General features: G+C 40.5%; 1 protein-coding gene across 3 annotated transcripts in view; it reads left to right on the forward strand.

The window, feature by feature from the left end:
* Nucleotides 1–20,347, forward strand: part of SLCO5A1 (solute carrier organic anion transporter family member 5A1) — a 146,446-nt gene that overhangs the window by 112,502 nt on the left and 13,597 nt on the right. For all 3 annotated transcript variants that reach the window (XM_086335457.1, XM_086335458.1, XM_086335460.1), the window contains one exon: nucleotides 6,539–6,737. In XM_086335457.1, the coding sequence (XP_086191583.1) occupies nucleotides 6,539–6,737 (199 nt within the window). The remainder of the gene's footprint in view (nucleotides 1–6,538; nucleotides 6,738–20,347) is intronic.

The raw sequence follows: 20,347 nt of genomic DNA on the forward strand, positions 1-20,347 counted from the left end.
ATTTATTTATTTATTTTTTAAAAGGCTTAAAATGTATTTTAATAAGTTCATGTTGCATTATTCATTTCTCAGAAAAACTTCAAAGGTATTAGGGACAAATCAAACATGGGACACCAATAAAAAATGCACAGCATAACTACCTAAGACAGGCAAAGCTAAGAGCTACCGTCTGACACTCAGCATACAGCAACCCTGTTCTCAAGATTGTACTAGGCCTGTCAAGAAAGCTGTGAATGGCAACATCACAGACACAAAAGGGCCATTTCTGGGTTGTCCTTACCCAAGAAAAAGATGGAGGCAAGTTTAACACAAGATTTTTTAAAGATACACTAAATGAAAATCTCTAAGAGAAAATGTCTTCCTTGGGACATGAAAGGGTAATATATGGGACATAACAGAACTGTATGTATGTTGTCTGTGACCTCTGTGGACATGTGCCTGAATTCCCACCTGGGAGTGATTGGAACAGTGGGGCCAAGGTCATTGGGGGATGTTTGGTTTTTGTGGTGTATGTGGCAGGATCTCTGGGGTGAGACAGTGCACTAAGTCGTGTCTGACTCTTGCGACCCCATGGACTGTAGCCTGCCAGGCTCCTCTGTCTATGGGATTCTCCAGGCAAGAATACTGGAGTGGGTTGCCATTTCCTTCTCCATCAAGCTGGTTTTAAAAGAGGCAGAGGAACCAGAGAACAAACTGCCAACATCTGCTGGATCATGGAAAAAGGAAGAGAGTTCCAGAAAAACATCTATTTTCTGCTTTATTGACTATGCCAAAGCCTTTGACTGTGGGGATCACAATGAACTGTGGAAAATTCTGAAAGAGGTGGGAATACCAGACTACCTGACCTGCCTCTTGAGAAACCTAGGTCAGGAAGCAACAGTTAGAACTGGACATGGAACAACAGACTGGTTCCAAATAGGAAAAGGAGTACATCAAGGCTATGTATTGTCACTCTGCTTCTTTAACTTATATGCAGAGTACCTCATGAGAAATGCTGGGCTGGAGGAAGCACAAGCCGGAATCAACATTGCCGGGAGAAATATCAATAACCTTAGATATGCAGATGATACCACTCTTATGGCAAAAAGTGAAGAGGAACTCAAAAGCCTCTTGATGAAAGTGAAAGTGGAGAGTGAAAAAGTTGGCTTAAAGCTCAACATTCAGAAAATGAAGATCATAGCATCTGGTCCCATCACTTACTGGGAAATAGATGGGGAAACAGTGGAAACAGTGCCAGACTTTATTTTTCTGGGCTCCAAAATCACTACAGATGGTGACTGCAGCCATGAAATTAAAAGACGCTTACTCCTTGGAAGGAAAGTTATGACCAACCTAGATAGCATATTCAAAAGCAGAGATACTACTTTGCCAACAAAAGTCCTTCTAGTCAAGGCTATGGTTTTTCCAGTGGTCATGTATAGATGTGAGAGTTGGACTGTGAAGAAAGCTGAGCACCGAAGAATTGATGCTTTTGAGCTGTGGTGTTGGAGAAGACTCTTGAGAGTCCCTTGGACTACAAGGAGATCCAACCACTCCATTCTAAAGGAGATCAGTCCTGGATGTTCATTGGAAGGACTGATGCTAAAGCTGAAACTCCAGTACTTTGGCCACCTCATGCGAAGAGTTGACTCATTGGAAAAGACTCTGATGCTGGGAGGGATTGGGGGCAGGAGGAGAAGGGGACGACGGAGGATGAGATGGCTGGATGGCATCACCAACTCGATGGACATGAGTTTGAGTGATCTCCAGGAGTTGGTGATGGACAGGGAGGCCTGGTGTGCTGCAATTCATGTGGTCGCAAAGAGTCGGACATGACTGAGCGACTGAACTGAACTGATAGTCAGTCCATGGGGTCACAAAGAGTCAGACACGACTGAGTGACTTGCACTTTAAATTATGACTCAGCTGTTAGTGTGGGGATTTGTTTTGTTGCCATCCTGGGGTCTAGCACGGTATCTATAAATTAAACATTGCTCAACTAAAATAGTAATTCTATTAGTGGACAGATGCACTCTAAAGGTAAAGCTTTTTATTCATGTAGATGTAATTTTTACTGTTCTTTAATAAGGAGGAAAGTTTGGTAAGTAACTCATAGCTCTAGTCAGGTTGCTTACAAGATTCCAGGTACCACTGGTTCTGAGCAGCAGCTGTGGTGCTGTGGAGGCTGGGCTGGGCTGGGAGGCAGAAACCTCGGTTTCCATCTGTCCCTTCTTCCCCTGTGTGTGCACTGTTGGGCCAGTCACTTCCCCATCTGTGAAACAGCCATTACTAGTTTTATAAAGTCACAACTGTGGTGAGGATTGTCAGATGAACACAGTTTTTGTTTTCCTGCCAACTCATGCGAAGCTCAGACTTTAGATGAATCTATTAATACCCACCCCACCCGCCTTTCACAAAGGCTGTTGACCATACAGAAGCAAGCCATCAAAGCATGAACATCGATGCACCTGCAGACTTCTGAAATCTTGTGTCACCTGGACCCACAGTATTCTCCACTTGCAAAGCCAAGTACATATTCTTATTTAGCGCGCTCTTTCCCACAGTGGTTATTCCAACCTTTGGCTATATTTAAAGTTCTCCATAGCTCTTCCCAAACCAAAGGTATTATCTATATCTATATCTCTCTCTATATGTATGTATATGTATAGATAAAGAGTCTATATAGCTGATTCATTGAAAAAGACCCTGATGATGCTGGGAAAGATTGAAGGCAGGAGGAGAAGGGGACAACAGAGGATGAGATGGTTGGATGGCATCACCGATTCAATGGACATGAGTTTGAGCAAACTCCTGGAGATGGTGAAGGACAGGGAAGCCTGGTGTGCTGCAGTCCATGGGATCGCAGAGATCAGGCACGACTGAGGAACTGAACAACAACATCCTAAAGAATCTGCACATGTTATCAATTCTTTTTATTAAAATTTTTTTCAGTATTTATTTATTTGGCTGCACCAGGTCTTAGTTGCCACATTTGGGATCTAGTTCCCTGACCAGGGATTGAACCTGGGCCCCCTGCATTGGGAGTGCAGGGTCTTAGCCACCAGGAAAGTCCGCATTATCAATTCTTGAGGGGGAAAATAACATCCAAAAAAAGATGGAGTGAACTATGCCAGAATATAAGCTGTGGGGTTTCGGTCCTTTATATTTCTGCATGTTGTTTTATTACAACATGTGTTGTATGATGTTTCCAAATAACAACAGCACCAGAAAAACTGCTTTTGAGGAGCTACCACCCACCCACTGATGTATCACCCACCCTCCCCCCTCCCGAATCTGATTCCCAGCTTAGTTGCAGGGGTGTCTCTCTCCCCAGGGCTAATCTGATCATTTGTGCTTTTAATTCTGTATTCTCCTTCTCATAGACCTTGCCTTGGCATTAGATAACCTTTTCCCTCCCTGTTCAATCTGCCATTCCTTTTTAATCTCTTTGTGAGCGTATAACTATGCTTAAGTCCCCTGCATGTGTAACAAACAAGCGAAATTCCCCAAGCCCCAGCTCTGCCTTGTTGCTCAGTTACTCTTTGTGACCCGTGGACTAGCAGCACACCAGGCTTCCCTGTCCTTCGCCATCTCCCAAAGTTTGCTCAGACTCGGGTCCATTGAGTCGGTGATGCCATCCGACCATCTCATCCTCTGTCGTCCCCTTCTCCTCCTGCCCTCAATCTTTCTCAGCATCAGTGTCTTTTCCAATGAGTTGGCTGTTTACATCAGGTGACCAAAGTATTGGAGCTTCAGCTTCAGCATCAGTCCTTGCAGTGAATATTCAGGGCCTCACTCTAACTCTAAACCCATGCCCCCTTTCCCTTTAGAGTCTGAATTCTACAAAGTGTTTGAATTCCAGTCTCTAAATCCTCACGACTGAAGATTTAACCCATTGCAGCCTGGCTTCGGCCTTCACAGCGCCCTTAAAATAGCTCTTAACGAGCTCTCCTATTAAGGTTCGTCTTCCTCTGCTCTTTCAACTTTATTCAGTCCGTAGAACAGAGGAAGGTGCTCTTTTTGGAACATCACATAAATGCCATGGATTCTGCCACCAGTTCTGAATGCCCCGGGCCGGCTTTTCCTGGGCTCTCAGCACAGGGACCGCTATGTGAGGCATTTCTCCCTGCTCGTCCCCGGGCCCATCACACTTGGCATGTCTACCATGGGGCTTTTGATCTGTGCTCCTCCATGCCTTTTCTCCTTGTATTCTGGATCCTTGCCACCTTCTGTGTGTCCCTGTTCCCTCTGCAGCTCATGATTGTCAGTGTGGGTCCTGACCGTGGCTAACACGGACCTTAGCAGTTTGCTCCTGACCAAGTGTCTGATGTTGACTGCATCTTTCCAACAGCAGTGATCTTTGTTGCACACACCTCCCATCCTCTCTAACCCTGGCTCAGATTTCCTCGGTGGCTTCCCGTTGCCTAGAGATACACCCTGAGCTCCTCTCCATGATCCTTCGTGGTCTCGCTTGGCCTTACCCATGTGGGCTTGGTCTCTTGCCCACGCCCCGCCTTACCCCAGTAGCTTGCATTCCACAGTCCCATAGCTTGAAATCTGAATCCTCAATTCTGCTATCTTATGCCTCTTAGCATATTCTCTCTGTGCTGGCACATTGGGCAGATTCTGTCTCATCCGCTGGGTGTCAGCTCAAATACTGCCACTTCTGTGAAGTCCTCCCTGATTTCTCCCAGGGAAGACTCAGGTGCGTCTTCCCCTGTTTTCTCCCTGCCCTTGGTATAATTGTCTTGTGTCTGCTTGCCCTCAGTTGCTTCAGTCGTGTCCAATTCTTTGCAGTCCTGTGGACTGTAGCCTGCCAGACTCTCTGTCCATAGAATTCTCCAGGCAAGAATACCAGAGTGGGTTGCCAGGCTATCATACTTTAATTTGCTTTGTTTGTTTCTTTTTTAGATTGTAAGTTTCCTGGGGCAAACAATATAACTAATTTTGGACACAGAAGTGCATTAATCAAACCTTAAATAATTTGTATGTGGAGTCTAAAATATGATACAGGGAGTTCCCTGGCAGTCCAGTGATTAAGGTTTTGTCCTCCCACTGCAGAGAGCAAGAGTTCAGTCCCTGGTCTGGGAAGTAAGTTCCTGCATGCTGCCTGGCACGGCCAAAACTAATATGAATCAAATGAGGTTATGTACAAAACAGAAATAGACTCACAGACACAGCAAACAGATTTATGGCTACCAAAGGGTAAAGAGTCAGAGAGAGAGATTAGGAGGTTGGGTTTAACATATATACACTAGTATATATAAAGTAGATAAACAACAAAGTCCTACTCTATAGCATAGGGGGAACCATATTAAAAATCCTGTAATAAACCATGATGGAAAATAATATGAAAAAGAATCTATATATCTATATCTCTCCATGAACTGTAGCCTACCAGGTTCCTCCTTCCAAGGGATTTTTCAGGCAAGAATACTGGGGTGGGTTGGCATTCCTTCTCCATCTCTATATACACATATAACTGAATTACATTGCTCTAGCCTTGAAATTAACATGTTGTGAATTGACTATCCTTCAAAAAAATCCTTAGAGATAATGAATAATCATAAAGTAAACCCTTGTGCCACGACTACCCAGGTCATGGGAAGGAGCATCTTCAGTTCTCCAGGAGCTCCTGTATCCATTCTGGATCCCATCCATCCCCTTACCGTCTTGGCTTTTATGGCAGTGTTTACTTCCTGGCTTTTCTTCATAGTTGTGCTTCTTATATATTCATTTCTAAACCAACATTTAGTTTTACCTGTTTTTGAGCTTTTTATACAAATACAGGTAGGCTGTGTTTTTTGTTGTGTTTTACTCCCTTCATTGCAATGGTATGTAATTACCTGTCTTAATTTTTATTGTTGTAAAGCAGCATTTCAGTACATGAATTTACTCCATGCAATGTATTTATTAATGGATGTTTGGCTTGTTTCCAGTTTGGAGCTACTATGGTGCTTAGATATCTTGTAAACTTCTTTTGGTCCCTGTGTGCATGAGTTTCTTCAGGGTATAGATCTAGGAATGGACTTGCCTGTCACAGGGTGTGTGTATCTTCAACTCTACCAGATAATGCCAAACTGTCTTGCAAAGTATCTGTCACAATTTATATCCCACCAGCCATGCAGAGCATACCCATTGCTCTGTATCTTATCCCTATATATGGTATTGTCAGACTTTTCAATTTTCACCAATATGGTTAACGTGGCATATTCTTTCATTGTGGCTTTAATTTGTATTTCCCTCTGAGAAAGAGGATGAGCATCTTTATATCTTAATGGGTCAGCAGAATTTCCTTCTTAGTGAAGAGCCATTTAAGTTTTGCTCATTTGCTTGTCTTTCTTTTTATGTCTTTGTTAAATTTTGCACATTCTAGATATGAATTCTTTGTTGAAAGTAAACTGTACTATAAAATCACAAACATTGAAAATTTATTGATTACAGTATTTAAAAAAATTCTTTGCCTTAGCACTAATAAGTAAGTAGAAACAGAATACTTGGAAAACAAAATTGTGTACATTACTTCAAATTAATTCTGTCCTTCCCTTCTTCTCTCCAGGCGTCATAATTGTCCCTAGTGCCGGTGTTGGCATTGTCCTGGGAGGCTACATTATAAAAAAATTGAAGCTTGGTGCAAGAGAATCTGCGAAACTAGCAATGATCTGCAGTGGTGTGTCTTTACTGTGCTTTTCAACCCTGTTTATTGTTGGATGTGAAAGTATCAATCTAGGGGGCATAAACATCCCCTACACGACAGGGTAAGTGTCTTGGAAGAACCGTCTCCTCTCATCCTGGTTGTGATTCAATTGCAAAACCCAGCGCTGTTTGGATCCCTGGGTCCACCTTGTGCCCATCCTTTGGGCAGGGTTCACTGTGTCTCTGTCTCTGGCCTGGTGGTGCTGCACCCCCGATGGGCAGAGACCACAGTCTCTCAGTTATGTGTGTCTGTTTGGACCCTGGGCATATCTCCCATTGCATTTGGATCACAGTCCATGAGGAAGAAAGGCTTGTTGGCTTAATGAAAACTGTTCTTCTTTAATGTAAAGATTTGAATAGGTAATACATTCACATAATTTCAAAACAAAGTTCAATGAAAATACAATGTACCTCAAGTCCTCCATCCCACTTCTCCCCAAAGACAAACCAGGGAACCACTTTAATTCATTTCTTGTGTATCATTTCAAGGATATTCTTTATACAAGAAACTGTGAATGTGTCTTGTCAGTGTTCCCTGATTTATATCCAAAAAGTAGCATCCTATACATACTTTTCTGGGCTTATTTTTTTTTTAATGTAACAATATAGGTTGGAGATCTTTCTGTGCCAATAATCATGTTGATGATGTTCAATGCATAGCTAAGCCTTATATTAACACTATTGCATGTCAAGCATTCTTCTAAATGCTTTATATATATTAACTCATCTATCCTCACCAGCGGCACTAATTAGGTAGATACTATTATCATCCTGATTTTACAGATGGCAAAACCAAGGTATGACTTACACATCTGTTCAGGCTGCTGTAAGTGAACACCATAGATTAGGTGACTTGGAAACAAGAAGAACTTATTTCTCACAGTTCCAGAGCTGGGAAGTCCAAGATCAAGGTGCTAGTAGATTCAGTGTCTTGTGAGGGTCTGCTTCTTGAATGATAAATGGCTGTCTTTCACTGTGTCCTCACATGGTGGAGGGGGTGAGGCTTCTCCCTAGGGTCCTTTTTATAAGGGCACTAATTCCACTTGTAAGAGCCCCACCCTCATGACTGAATCACCTCCCAAAGACCTCAACTCCAAATACCATCATCTTGGAGCATTAGTTTTCAACACATGTGTTTTTCAGGGACCCAGACATTTGGTCTATTGACTTAATGATCACAGGCAAGGATTACACAAGAAACATGTATAAAGCTCTCAGGTCTTCTGGCACAGAATAAGTGCTCTGAGATAAGTTAGCTATTGTTATTAGTCATCACTAATACATCAAGCAGAGACATTACTTTGCCAACAAAGTCCGTCTAGTCAAGGCTATGGTTTTTCCAGTGGTCATGTATAGATGTGAGAATTGGACTGTGAAGAAAGCTGAGCGCCGAAGAATTGATGCTTTTGAACTGTGGTGTTAGAAAAGACTCTGGAGAGTTCCTTGGACTGCAAGGAGATCCAACCAGTCCATTCTGAAGGACATCAGCCCTGGGTGTCCTTTAGAAGGAATGATGCTAAAGCTGAAACTCCAGTACTTTGGCCACCTCATGCGAAGAGTTGACTCATTGGAAAGACTCTGATGCTGGGAGGGATTGGGGGCAGGAGGAGAAGGGGACGACAGGATGAGATGGCTGGATGGCATCACTGACTCGATGGACGTGAGTTTGAGTGAACTCCAGGAGTTGGTGATGGACAGGGAAGCCTGGCGTGCTGCAGTTCATGGGGTTGCAAAGAGTCGGACATGACTGAGTGACTGAACTGAACTGAACTATACATTAAGAATAATTTCCATCAAATTATTTTTACTACAATTGGCAAACATAAATAGAATTTTAAAAATTAGTAAGAAAAACGCATCAGTCTCCTGATTAACCCTGCTTCCCAGGGATGATAATTTAAAATTCTTTTTAGCTATCTCTTCTGGTATTTACCTCTGTATTTTTAAAGCATACTGTATAAATTAACCAAATTGAGACATTATTTTTGACTTCCTGTCTTGGTAAGTGAGAAGTTTAGCATTTTCTTCCCAAGTTGCTCTCAAATTCTTTTTTGATATTTTCATGGTATGATTATGACAGTATTGTTAGCAGCTGAGATTCAAGCACTGTATCATGATTAGATTTCCTCTTTTGTACAGCAGTGATTTTCCTGGAATTAAATCATCACTTTATTTTCATTTCCTTTGTTTTCTTTGAATTTGAATCTAGCTTCCCATATCCTCTGAAGACTCAAGAAATCTCAGTATTACTTTTTGCCCGTCTGATGAACTCAGGAATACATCCCCCCACCCCTTGGAGTCATCTGTATGGGATTTCTCTGGGACTGCTGCCCCACTATCTCCTGGAATCCTAGATGCTTCTCTCTGTCCTGATCCTTGGTTTTCTGGGATCTGTGAAGGTCTCTCTTTTGTCTTACTCCCTCATTTTATTAGAGCTCATCTTCCAGTGGCTATAGGAAGCCTGTAAAGGTGGTTACTTTTTTTGAGATTTTTTTCATGAAATAGCCTTTTTAAAAAAAATTACATTTTATTACCAAATTGGCTAGGTAAAGAATTTTGGATTGGATAAATCACTTTCACTAAAAAATTTAAAGTTTTCATTCCATTGTTGTCTAATCCTGTTGTGGGAATTCTGGCCTTCCTTTTTCCCAGTCCTTTGTATGTGTCTTACTTTTCCTTCCTGGAAGTTTCTGTTTATTTCCAGTATTCCCAAATTTCACCATGATACACTATGGGGTGAGTCTTTTTTTTTCCTCTAAGCACTTGATGAACTTTAAATGTCTGGAGATTATGTTTTTCATTTCCATTTTAAACTTTAAAAAAAAATTCAGTGTTGATATTTTCTCCCCCACATTTTTTTTTCCTCTTTTTTTTTTTTTGCTCCTTCACTGATTCTCTCATTTTCTTAGTCTTTACAATCTATTTTATATCTAATTTTGGTCCTATTTTTGGGGAAAGATATCTTCAACTTTCTTTTCCCAGCCTTCTGCTGAATTCTTTTTTAAAGCTATTGTGGTTTTTGGTTTCTACAGTTCTCTCTTGATTTGTGATTATTCCCTGCTCCTAGTCTTCTTGCTTCATGGATGGGGTAGCTTCTCCTATTTCTGCAATATTATTTAGAGTTTCTTTTCCTTCCTGAATTGTCTGTATCCTCTGAGTACCTGCTTTCTATTTTGCTGTCTCCCTTCTATTGAAAGTTTCCCTCAAATTTCAAGTCAGCCTGAGCTTTCTCTCAGTATTAAAAAGTGTGAATTTAAAAAGCTGAGAATTAGGGCTCTGTGTCTGAAGGTAGAGCTTGTCATTTGGTGGATCTCACCATACGGTACCTGCAGGGAGACAGCTGGCATTTTCACTGTGGTGTTCGCTGTCAGAACCTAAAGTCTTACTTCTGAGGTGCTTCAACTCCTCAAGAGAAGGATTCCCCTATCTCTTGGCTGGGGCTGTGTTGTGGTGGTTCAGGGTTGTAAACCCAGCTGCTGGGCATTCTAGAGCTGGGGGTGAGGTGGTGACTGGAAGAGGCCCAGGACCTACTGTTCATTTTGTAAATGAATTTTTTTGAATTCCTCTATCATGATCAAAGCATCTCACCAAAAGGCTCCTTCATGTGGTGCTCTTAAGTACAGAGATTGGTTCATTTCCCCCAGAAAATAGAGGGATGGAGGAAGAAGTAGTCATCTACTAAGTAGGTTAGGAAAGGGAACCTGCTTAAAACTGTATCATATTTGGACCATGAATTTCTTGTGTTGTTTGTCTTTGAGTTCCAAAGGCCTGTTCTTTCTCCTACTAAGGACCTTCATCTTGCCCGTATATATAAGTTCTCAATTATACTTTCTGGTTTATTAAATCCTTCTTTTTCCAGAAACTCTCCATAATCTTGTTTCAGTTGGACTGAATGCTCTTTTGCATAACTTATTTCCATGAACTTCCTTTCACAGATCTCAGTTGTACCCACTGGTGGTTGTCTATGTAGTTATTTCTTTGTTAACTCTTCTTTCTGCCAGAAAAAAGTCCTTGGATAACTTCCTAGGGAAGGGTTCATGGTAAGAAAAGCTTTCTCAATCCGTAAGTTTATTAAAATGTCTTTATTATTCTTTCACATTTAAATGGTAGTTAGAGTGGGTATAGAATTACAGGTTAAATATTTTTTTTCTGAGAACTCTGAAACCATTGTTTGGTCATCTAACATTTTTATTTATTTGCTTATTTTTGAGTTGCGCTGGGTCTTTTTTGCTGTAAGCGGGCTTTCTCTAGTTGCGGTGAGCAGGGACTACTCTTCGTTGAGGCACACAGGCTTCTCATTGTGGTGGCTTCTCTTGTTGCAGAGCACAGGCTCTAGGGCGCATGGACTCAGTACTTGCTGCTCATGGGCTTTAATTGCCCTTGGCATGTGGGATCTTCCCAGACCAAGGATTGAACCCATGTCCCCTGCCTTGGCAGGTGGATTCTTATCCACTGTACCACCAGGGACAGGAAGCCTATTATCTGTCATTTAATGCTGCAGGGGTACTTAACACATTTAATTTCAATTCAAGTTCTCATCTCTCTGTGACCAGCTTTTGTTTGGAAGTTTTGAGGATATTTTTCATTCAAGGTGCTTTGAAATTTCATAAGGAATGCTCTACCCTGTGGTTTTGTCTTGAGAATGTCACATTCTCAGAGAGACTTTCCCTCTCTGTCCAATCTAAGGAGCTCACTCCCCCCTCATCCTTTATCATATCGCCTCTCTTTAGTTTCCTCATAGCATTTGCCACTGTCTGAAATTCTCTTGTTTACTTGCTTTACTGTTGTCTTTTTTTCTCTAAAATATTAGCTCCTTGAGAACAATTACTATAGTTGCCTACATAACATTTGCAGCCTCATTCTACAACAGGGCTTCCCTGGCAGCTCAGCTGGTAAAGAATCTGCCTACAATGCTAGAGTCCTAGGTTCAATCCATGGGTTGGGAAGATCCCCTTGAGAAGGGAATGGCTACCCACTCCAGCATTCTGGCCTGGAGAATTTCATGGATGTATAGTCCGTGGGGTCGCAAAGAGTTGGATGTGGCTGAACGACTTGCACTAAAAAAAAAGCATCTGCAGCAGTGTTTGTTGTATGAGTGAGTGGATGGATGCATGGATGCATGGATGTCTTGGCCTAGGGCTTTGTTCATTCACTGTATTAGATAATCTTGGAACTCTTCTAATCTAACACGTATGTCTTTTTAATTTTTTTTACCTCAGGTAGATTTTCATCAATATCTTTAACTCATTCTCTGCTCTTCATTTTCCCCATGTTTTCCAGGGTATCTATTATTCAGATGTTGGAACTTATAGACTGGTTGCCTGTATGTTTAATTTGTTCTCTCATATTTCATATGCTGTTTTCTATGATATTTCTCCAAACCTGATTTTTATTTTTTATGTTAACTTAACATTTTGAGAATATTTTTTCTCATTGTATTGTGAGTGTTCCCTTTTCATAACATCCTGATATTATTTTAACAAGAGTAATATCTTCTCAGATCTCTGTGCATATAATTCAAAATTTTTAACTTTGTTTCTTTTTCTTATATTTTATCATTTAATTTTAAATATCAATTTTTCTGTTTGTTTACTCTAGGTTTTACAGGTTGACAAGACTCATCTAGCATCATTCAGGTTATATGTCCCCTTCTCTTCCTCACCTCCTTTCATGCAAGAATGAGGGAATTTTATTCTGGGTTGTCTATATCTAAGGTAGAAGCTTAGCTCTTAACATTTTTTCCTATTTCTTTTGAAGAAGAGCTTTTCGATGAATTTCAGAGCTCTGAAGGCATGTGGGTATGAGAATGGAAAGGCCCACTGATTCAGTTTCTTTCCCTCGGATCTCCACTGAGTCCCATTGTTTTGAGCTTTGTGGTCACTTTTGGCTGCTGTTGGATTTGGGTTCAGAGCTTTGTAGAGATTCCATGGGGCAGGCTGGCTTCTCTCCAAGGTGGTATCTGCTCATTTCACATGCCCCTTTGCTTATCCACTTGATATTTTCACAGAGTCTGGTGTCACTCTTTCCATTTCTGTTTGCAAGCTCCATCCTTTTTCATCATACTTACTTTTAAGTGCTTTCTCGGAAGAGATAGAAGGCAGATTCCGTGTCTTATCTGCTTTTAAATTGCAAGTCCCCTCAAGACTTCTAAAGCTTTTGCTTAAACCCACATTAGTCTTGCCAATCCTGAATTAACTGATTCTGGACTCCCCAGCACTACTGGGAAAAAAATTATATAATTGTGCTGATTGGCTCCATTACAAATTGATGAGTTCCATTCTTAGCAGGCCCTCATCTTTGCTGAGCAATCCATTTACTTGGCCCTAGTCAGCTTCCTCTCCTATATGTTCCATATTGGTGGTTCCATTTTTAAAAATTTCTTTCTTCAATTTTTTTACCTTAACCTTACCTTCTTTTTCTTGTCAGACAACCCAGTGTGCCTTATTAGTGAGAAAACTGAGATCCCAAGGAAGAATTCCTTGAATTTGTCTCCCCTCTCGTTCCTTGGTCAAAGGTAGTCTTATTTTCAAAGGCAAGTACTTGTGCCATCATTTCCTAGCTGTGTGACATTGTAAAAAATAATCTAATATTGTTGACTCTTGGTTTCCTCATATATAAAATGGAATTAATGTCATTCATACCTGGTTGTAAGCATAAAGTAGAATACATGTGATTGAAAGAATTAAAATACTGCAGAAGTGTAACAAATGAAAAGTCAGTGTTTCCTTCCTCCATCCTCAACCTCCAGTTTTGAATCATTTAAATATTATAAACAAATGTTTGTAGCTTTGATTTTGAGGATTATGTACAGGAAGATATTTCCCAGAATCCACCACTTAGTATATGTTGAAAAAAAGTTAGTTTCTTGGCTTTACTCCCTTCCTTTCTAGATTATGCAAAGCAACTTTTTTTTTTTTTCCTTTTTGAAAGATTAATGAATGTCTGGCACCTACCTTTGTGCTGGGACAGTACTTAAATAGTGATGCTGAAATTAGTAAGATGTAAATAAACATTGTAATTATCTAAATCCATGACTTATGGTATACTTCTTTTCATTTAATCTTATTCAACAAAGAGAAACTTGATTAGAGTGCCAGGGGTTGCTGCAAGGGTCCATTCATTCTAGTATTTGCAGCCTGACTTCATCAAAATTTATTAAATTAGTGAAAGAAAACCCCAGTTTCCTTGGAGAATTCCTCTGGTTCCCCAAATACTTCTAGGAAGAGAATTAAAGTTGAATGGGTGGTACAGCTGCACAGGTTTGACACTTTCAGAGACTTTGTGTGAAGAATCATGGGGCCCTTTCTCCATACAGGGAATGGGCTACATTTCAACCTCTCCTTGCTCCTTGGCTGGATGCTTTTGTGCAGTGCACAACATGTTCATCAGGACATGGTTGGCCTGCCTAGTAAAAACAGCTGTGCTTGATTTTGAGCTTGCATGTGGGATTTTTCTCCTTTAAAGCTGATAAAGAGAGAGATGAAGGGAGTGGCAGTGAAGAGAGGAGCCCTTGTTAGACACCTGTTGGGCTCAGGTATGGTCGTCAGTTAATAAAGAGTGGAACAGAATGAAACCCAGATTATCTGTTTTAGAGTTTTTGTCCTTTCTGAGCAGTACGCTGAGGTGCTGTTTTACACTTTGTATTTCATGTAGGCACATATCTAAGTGCACACATCACCTCTTTACTCAGAAAACTGTAGAGAACGCATCCATTTCTGTCAGTAGTGTGCGACTCCATGGCCTTGCCGCACCCTCACTGTGTGAGGATGGCAGATTAGTTAATCATCTCTGTGCTTGGTTTCCACGTCTGCAGAGTGAGGATATGGATAGTATTCACACTGTTGAATTGCTCTGAAGATTGAATAAGGTACTTGGCAAATTCCTTAACCTCTCTGTACCTCAATTTCCTCATAATTAAGGTGGGCTAATATTAGTAACGATCTCTTAGAATTATTGAGACTCTAAAATGGAATAAAACCTACAATAATAAGCAATTGTTAAATAATTCTTTGACGTTATTTTTCTCATTTTAAATATGAGGAGAAAGGGATTCAGAGGGATGAAATAACTTGCTTAAAGTCACACAACTAGAAAATGATACAGCTAGGATTTGGATTTTGAATGTGATATTTTTGCTTATTAAACTGTCCAGAAAGAAGAAAAGAAACATAAACAAGGAAGCACAATATAAAAAGCCAATTCCGCTTACTAAGGTTTGTATGACAAGATCCAGGCTCACCAACATGGTGAATTTTCTGACATTAAAGTAGTGAATGACTAACCCAGCTTTGAATTAGCATCAAGTACTCAAGAGATACCTAAGTTCCTGGGATGCAGCTGGGATGTTTTAGGAGGATGAACTTTTCCTGTTGAGCCTAAATGGAGTCACTGTTTCGTTTGTTTTTTTTTTTTTTTTTGTAGAATGAACCTGATGTGTTATTAGTGGTTCCCTTAGAAAATTCAGATTTGATAGCCAAGATGTAGAGACAACCTCAATGGCCCATCAGTGGATGAATAAAATGTCATATAAATATTTATAATATATAAATGTCATATACATATAATGGAGAACGATTCGGCCTTTAAAATCAAATTCTGTAATATGCAACAAAATGGATGAATCTTGAGTACAGTATGCTAAGTGAAATAAAGGATCAGAGAGACAAATATTGTGCAATTCCACTTACAGGAAGTATCTAAAATAGTTAAATTCATAGAATGAAAATGCAGAATAGCGGTTGCCAGGGTCTGGGTGAGGGGGAAATATGCAGTTACTAATCAGTGGAAACCACATTTCAATAAAGCAAGATGAATAAGCTCTAATGTTGATGATGCCAAAAGGAGGCATGCCCACTTCACTAAATGGCCCTGGACAGTCCCTCCCACCACACAAAACATCAGGTCTCCAATTTCCTTTATCTTCTGAATTTAGAGAGAAGTGTCTTTACAAGGGGATTCCCTAGTAGCTCAGTGGTAAAGAACCTGCCTGCCAAGTAGGAGCATTCGGGTTCACTCCCTGGGTTAGGAAGATCCCCTGGAGAAGGGACTGGCAACCCATTCCAGTATTCTTGCCTGGGATCCCATGGACAGAAGAGCCTGGCAGGCTATAGTCCATGGGGTCACAAAAGAGTCAGACACGACTGAGCACTCACTGATGCACACACATCTTTATGAGACAGGCAGACACTGGAAACTGTGCTAAACTTTGGTCCAAATACCTTCGGGTATTTGCTGGTCATTTAAACAGTAATATTAATCTTGTCATTCCGTATGGATCCTATTAAAGATTTATTGACTTCCCTTCAAAATAAATCTTCATTTTTCTAAAAACAGTACTGACAAAAAATGTGAGTAAGCTGTAGACATCTGCTGTATAACTTTAGTCAACGATTCTGTATTGTACACTTAAAATTTTGTTAAGAGGGTAGATATCTCATGTTAAAAGTGTTCTAACCCCAAGAAGGCAAAATTGAAGGTAAAAAAAAAAATTCAGATTTGAGAGTGTGATGATTTTTCATCGTGAAAGATCCTAGTAGCTCTAGATAGTATCCTGGCCCACTTCTAACTCAAGTAATTACATCTGCTTCCCCAGCACACACAATTTCCCTGCAGTTTTAATTAAAAAATGGGGTTTGCTTTCCCTCTGTGTCACTGAACTGTGTTTCACACAGGTGTGTCCTAGTCATTTTGTAGCCAAAAGAGTGAAAACTGTAGCTTAAGCAATACTTTGTCTGTGTGTGCTCAGTCACTCAGTCATGTTGGACTCTTTGCGACCCCATGAGCTATAGCCCACCAGGTTGCTCTGTCCATGGAGTTCTCTAGGCAAGAATACTGGAGTGGGTTACCATTTCCTACTCCAAAGCAATACTTTATATAAACACATTGTATAATGTGAGTTACTTGCTCTTTACCTTCAAAAATGTATTCAAGTGAGGTTAAGTCTGATGTCCATGTACAAAATTTTTCAACAGTACTAAGTCTGATAAATCACTTAATAATTCTTGCTTTAGTATCTTTCATCTGTCAGTGTCATCTTTTTGAACTTAAACTAAAGTCTATTATATCATCTTCTGATTTTGAGACTTGAGTTACCAGGCCAGAATTTTTCTAGGGATGATTTCTTGAGTTATGACATGATGAAGAAGCATTTTCTATTTTCTGAGTTCAGTAGTGACTGTTGGCTGGAGTGTGTCTACCTGTCCACAGGTCCAAAATCTCAGGGTTTGGGGTATTCTGAAGTTACTTCTCTTAATATAGTTTCATTGTGCCGAGGTTAAGACTATAGATATTAAATACAGTCTGTTAATTCAGACCTTTGGTGAAAGGTATATTTCATCATCTTTGTCACCACTCCTGAACTTGCCATCCTGCCACTATTTATTTTAAATATTCTTATTTAATTGGAGAATAGTTGATTGACAGTGTTGTGCTAATCTCTGCTGTACAGCGAAGTGACTCACTTACACACCTATGCTGCTGCTACAGCTAAGTCACTTCAGTCGTGTCTGACTCTGTGTGACCCCATAGACTGCAGCCCACCAGGCCCCGCCCGTCCCTGGGATTCTCCAGGCAAGAACACTGGAGTGGGTTGCCATTTCCTCCTCCAATGCATGAAAGTGAAAAGTGAAAGTGAAGTCGCTCAGTCGTGTCCGACTCTTAGCGACCCCATGGACTGCAGCCTACCAGGCTCTTCCGTCCATGGGATTTTCCAGGCAAGAGTACTGGAGTGGGGTGCCATTGCCTTCTCCCTACACACCTATAAACGTTTTTAAAAGCATTCCTTTCCATTATGGTTTATCACCGGATATTGAATCAGCATAGAGAATAGACTTGTGGTAGCTAAGGGGGAGGTGGTGGGGGAGGGAAGGATGGGGAGTTAAGGATTAGCAGATGCAAACGATCTTGTACAGAATGGATAAATGACAAGGTCCCACTGTATAGCACAAAGGAGCATATTCAACATACTGCCACTATTTAGATAGTATTATTCTACTACCAGCCCTTGAGTGACTAGCATTTCTAGTCAGCGCATTCCTGATCTCTCTTAATTAAGCCATTCAGACAGTTTAATGCTCTAAAGTTTTTTTTTTTCTATTGCTTTTTTTGGGGGTGCCATTCCAGATCTTTTATCTATTATAACTAATTTTAAAGGAAATTCCTCAAAAATAGAGAACAGTTTACTTAAAGGATCTTATATATGTCTGTGTATAGGTATATGTATTTCTGGTTATCTTGGCTACTTCTATTATTAGACTTACAGTTAATTTCTAGCTGCAAGTATACGATTTTATCTATTTTTGGCTCTACTTGGGAGATACAAACCAAATTTGTTTTCATTTTAAGAGTATCAAGAGGGTAAAAAATAGAGCAGATTTTCTTTCCAGTGAGTTTTTAAATTTTGTGACTGAGATCTAAAGATATCATAGGAACTCTTTAAAACTATATAATATCTGTTTAAGCACACTAAACCTTGAACCTATGACTATTAATAAACTCAGGACTAAATTTGCCATTTATAACCTCATATTAACATAGTCAATAGAGAATGTTTATCATGTAATGTTAGCAGGAAAAACAGAATTTAGAAGACTCTGAAATAATGATAACAATATGTTATTAGCATTAATTTGTATGCCAACTGAAAAAACAGTGAAAGAAAGTAATATGCTAAGTACATAATGGTGGCTGTTTCTGGATTATAGCATAACTGTGTGAGTTTAATTTCGTCTTTCAGTCCTTTTGTATTTTCCAAAATTTCTGCAATGAATATGTATTACTTTAAAAATAAAGGCATTTCAAAACATTATACAGAGGATACATCATTTTATTAAAAATGATTCTGGATTTAAAGAGATGGTTTGTATAAGATGTAGTGTTTTATATGTAAATTTGTAGTTACACCTGGTTTGAATTTGTTAACTACGAAGCTAAAAGAAGCTTTAACAATAAAAAGAATGACTGGGTACAGAAATGGTAACTTTTATGACTACAGTTCTCGGGGAAGTATAAGCTATCCATGTGGATTATCTCATTTTCTTCTGTGTTGATTATGTCTCTTTTGCCTCTTGTAGGCATGAGGGGCATTGACAGCCGTTGACTGTTAGGTTTGGCCCAAGGGTCAGGTGGTCCATTGGTAAAGAATGCGCCTGCCAACACAGGAGTCACAAGAGATGTGGGTTCTATCCTTGGGTTGGGAAGATCCCCTGGAGTAAGAAATGACAACCCACTCCAGTATTTGTGCCTGGAAAAATTCCATGAATAGAGGAGCTTGGTGGGCTACAGGCCATGGGGTTTCGAAGAGTCAGACAAGACTGAGCTCTTGCGTGCGTGCCCACACGCGCGCACACACACACACACACACACACACACACAGAGTTACTAAATGTTACGCAGGAAACTGGATCTGCATCCAGTTTTCCAACATTTCTCTGTAGGAGTATATAAGAAAATGACATCTTTTTTTTGAAAAGAAAATCATCACGAAGGCCTTTTGTACTCTTTGTGCTACTTTTATTCCTTCTGGCTTCTGCCCTGTCTGGATAAAGAAAGCACACCAACATCTCAGTGCCTGTTATGTGCTAGGAACATGCTGGACCCTGGACATCTATTTACTCATCTAATCTTCCCCAAGAACCCTGGCATTTGGATAGCCTGATCTCTATTACACAAATGAAATTTCTCTAGATTTGTTTGTGGTGCTTGAGAATTGTGGATATGGAGTTGAACCAACTCTTATATTTTGGTCTTGCCACACAGCTTGTGAGATCTTAGTTCCCTGACCAGGGATTAAACCTGTCTTCAGCAGCAAAGGTACAGTGGTCCTAACACTGGACCGTCAGGGAGTTCCCTAAACCAGCTCCCTCTGACTCTAACGCTTAGGCACAGTGAGAACTAAGTGCCAGGAAAGCCACAGTAGAGGAAGAAGAAGGAGCAGAACACTCAAGCTAAAGTGTGGCCACTTACACAGATCTGTCGTTGTTCAGTCACTCAGGCTGTATGTTGTCATCCTGCTTGTTTGACTTATATGCAGGGTACATCATGTGAAATGCCGGGCTGGATGAAACACAAGCTGGAATCAAGATTGCCAGGAGAAATATCAGTAACTCAGATGACACCACCCTTATGGACTCATGGACTGCAGCACGCCAGGCTACCCTGTCCTTCACCATCGCCTGAAGCTTGCTTAAACTCACGTCCATTGAGTCAGTGATGCCATCCATCCATCTCATCTCTGTCATCCCCTTCTCTTCTGCCTTCAATCTTTCCCAGCATCAGGGTCTTTTCCAATGAGTCAGCTCTTCACATCAGGTGGCCAGCGTACTGGAGCTTCAGCTTCATCATCAGTCCTTCCAATGAATAGTCAGGATTGATGTCCTTTAGGATTGACTGATTTGATCTCATTGCAGTCCAAGGGACTCTTAAGTGTTTTCTCCAACACCACAGTTCAAAAGCATCATTTCTTTGGTGCTCAGCCTTCTTAATGGTCGAACTCTCACATCCATTCATGACTACCGGAAAAACCGTAGCTTTGACTAGATGGCCTTTGTTGGCAAAGTGATGTCTCTGCTTTTTAATGTGCTGTTTAGCTTTATCATAGCTTTTCTTCCAAGGAGCAAGGATCTTTTAATTTCGTGGCTGCAGTTACCATCTGCAGTGATTTTGGAACCCAAGA

Source organism: Bos grunniens, chromosome 14, assembly GCF_055505025.1.
Source record: "Bos grunniens cultivar Pamir isolate PY7600 chromosome 14, Bosgru_T2T1.0, whole genome shotgun sequence".
In the NCBI taxonomy this organism is placed as follows: domain Eukaryota; kingdom Metazoa; phylum Chordata; class Mammalia; order Artiodactyla; family Bovidae; genus Bos; species Bos grunniens.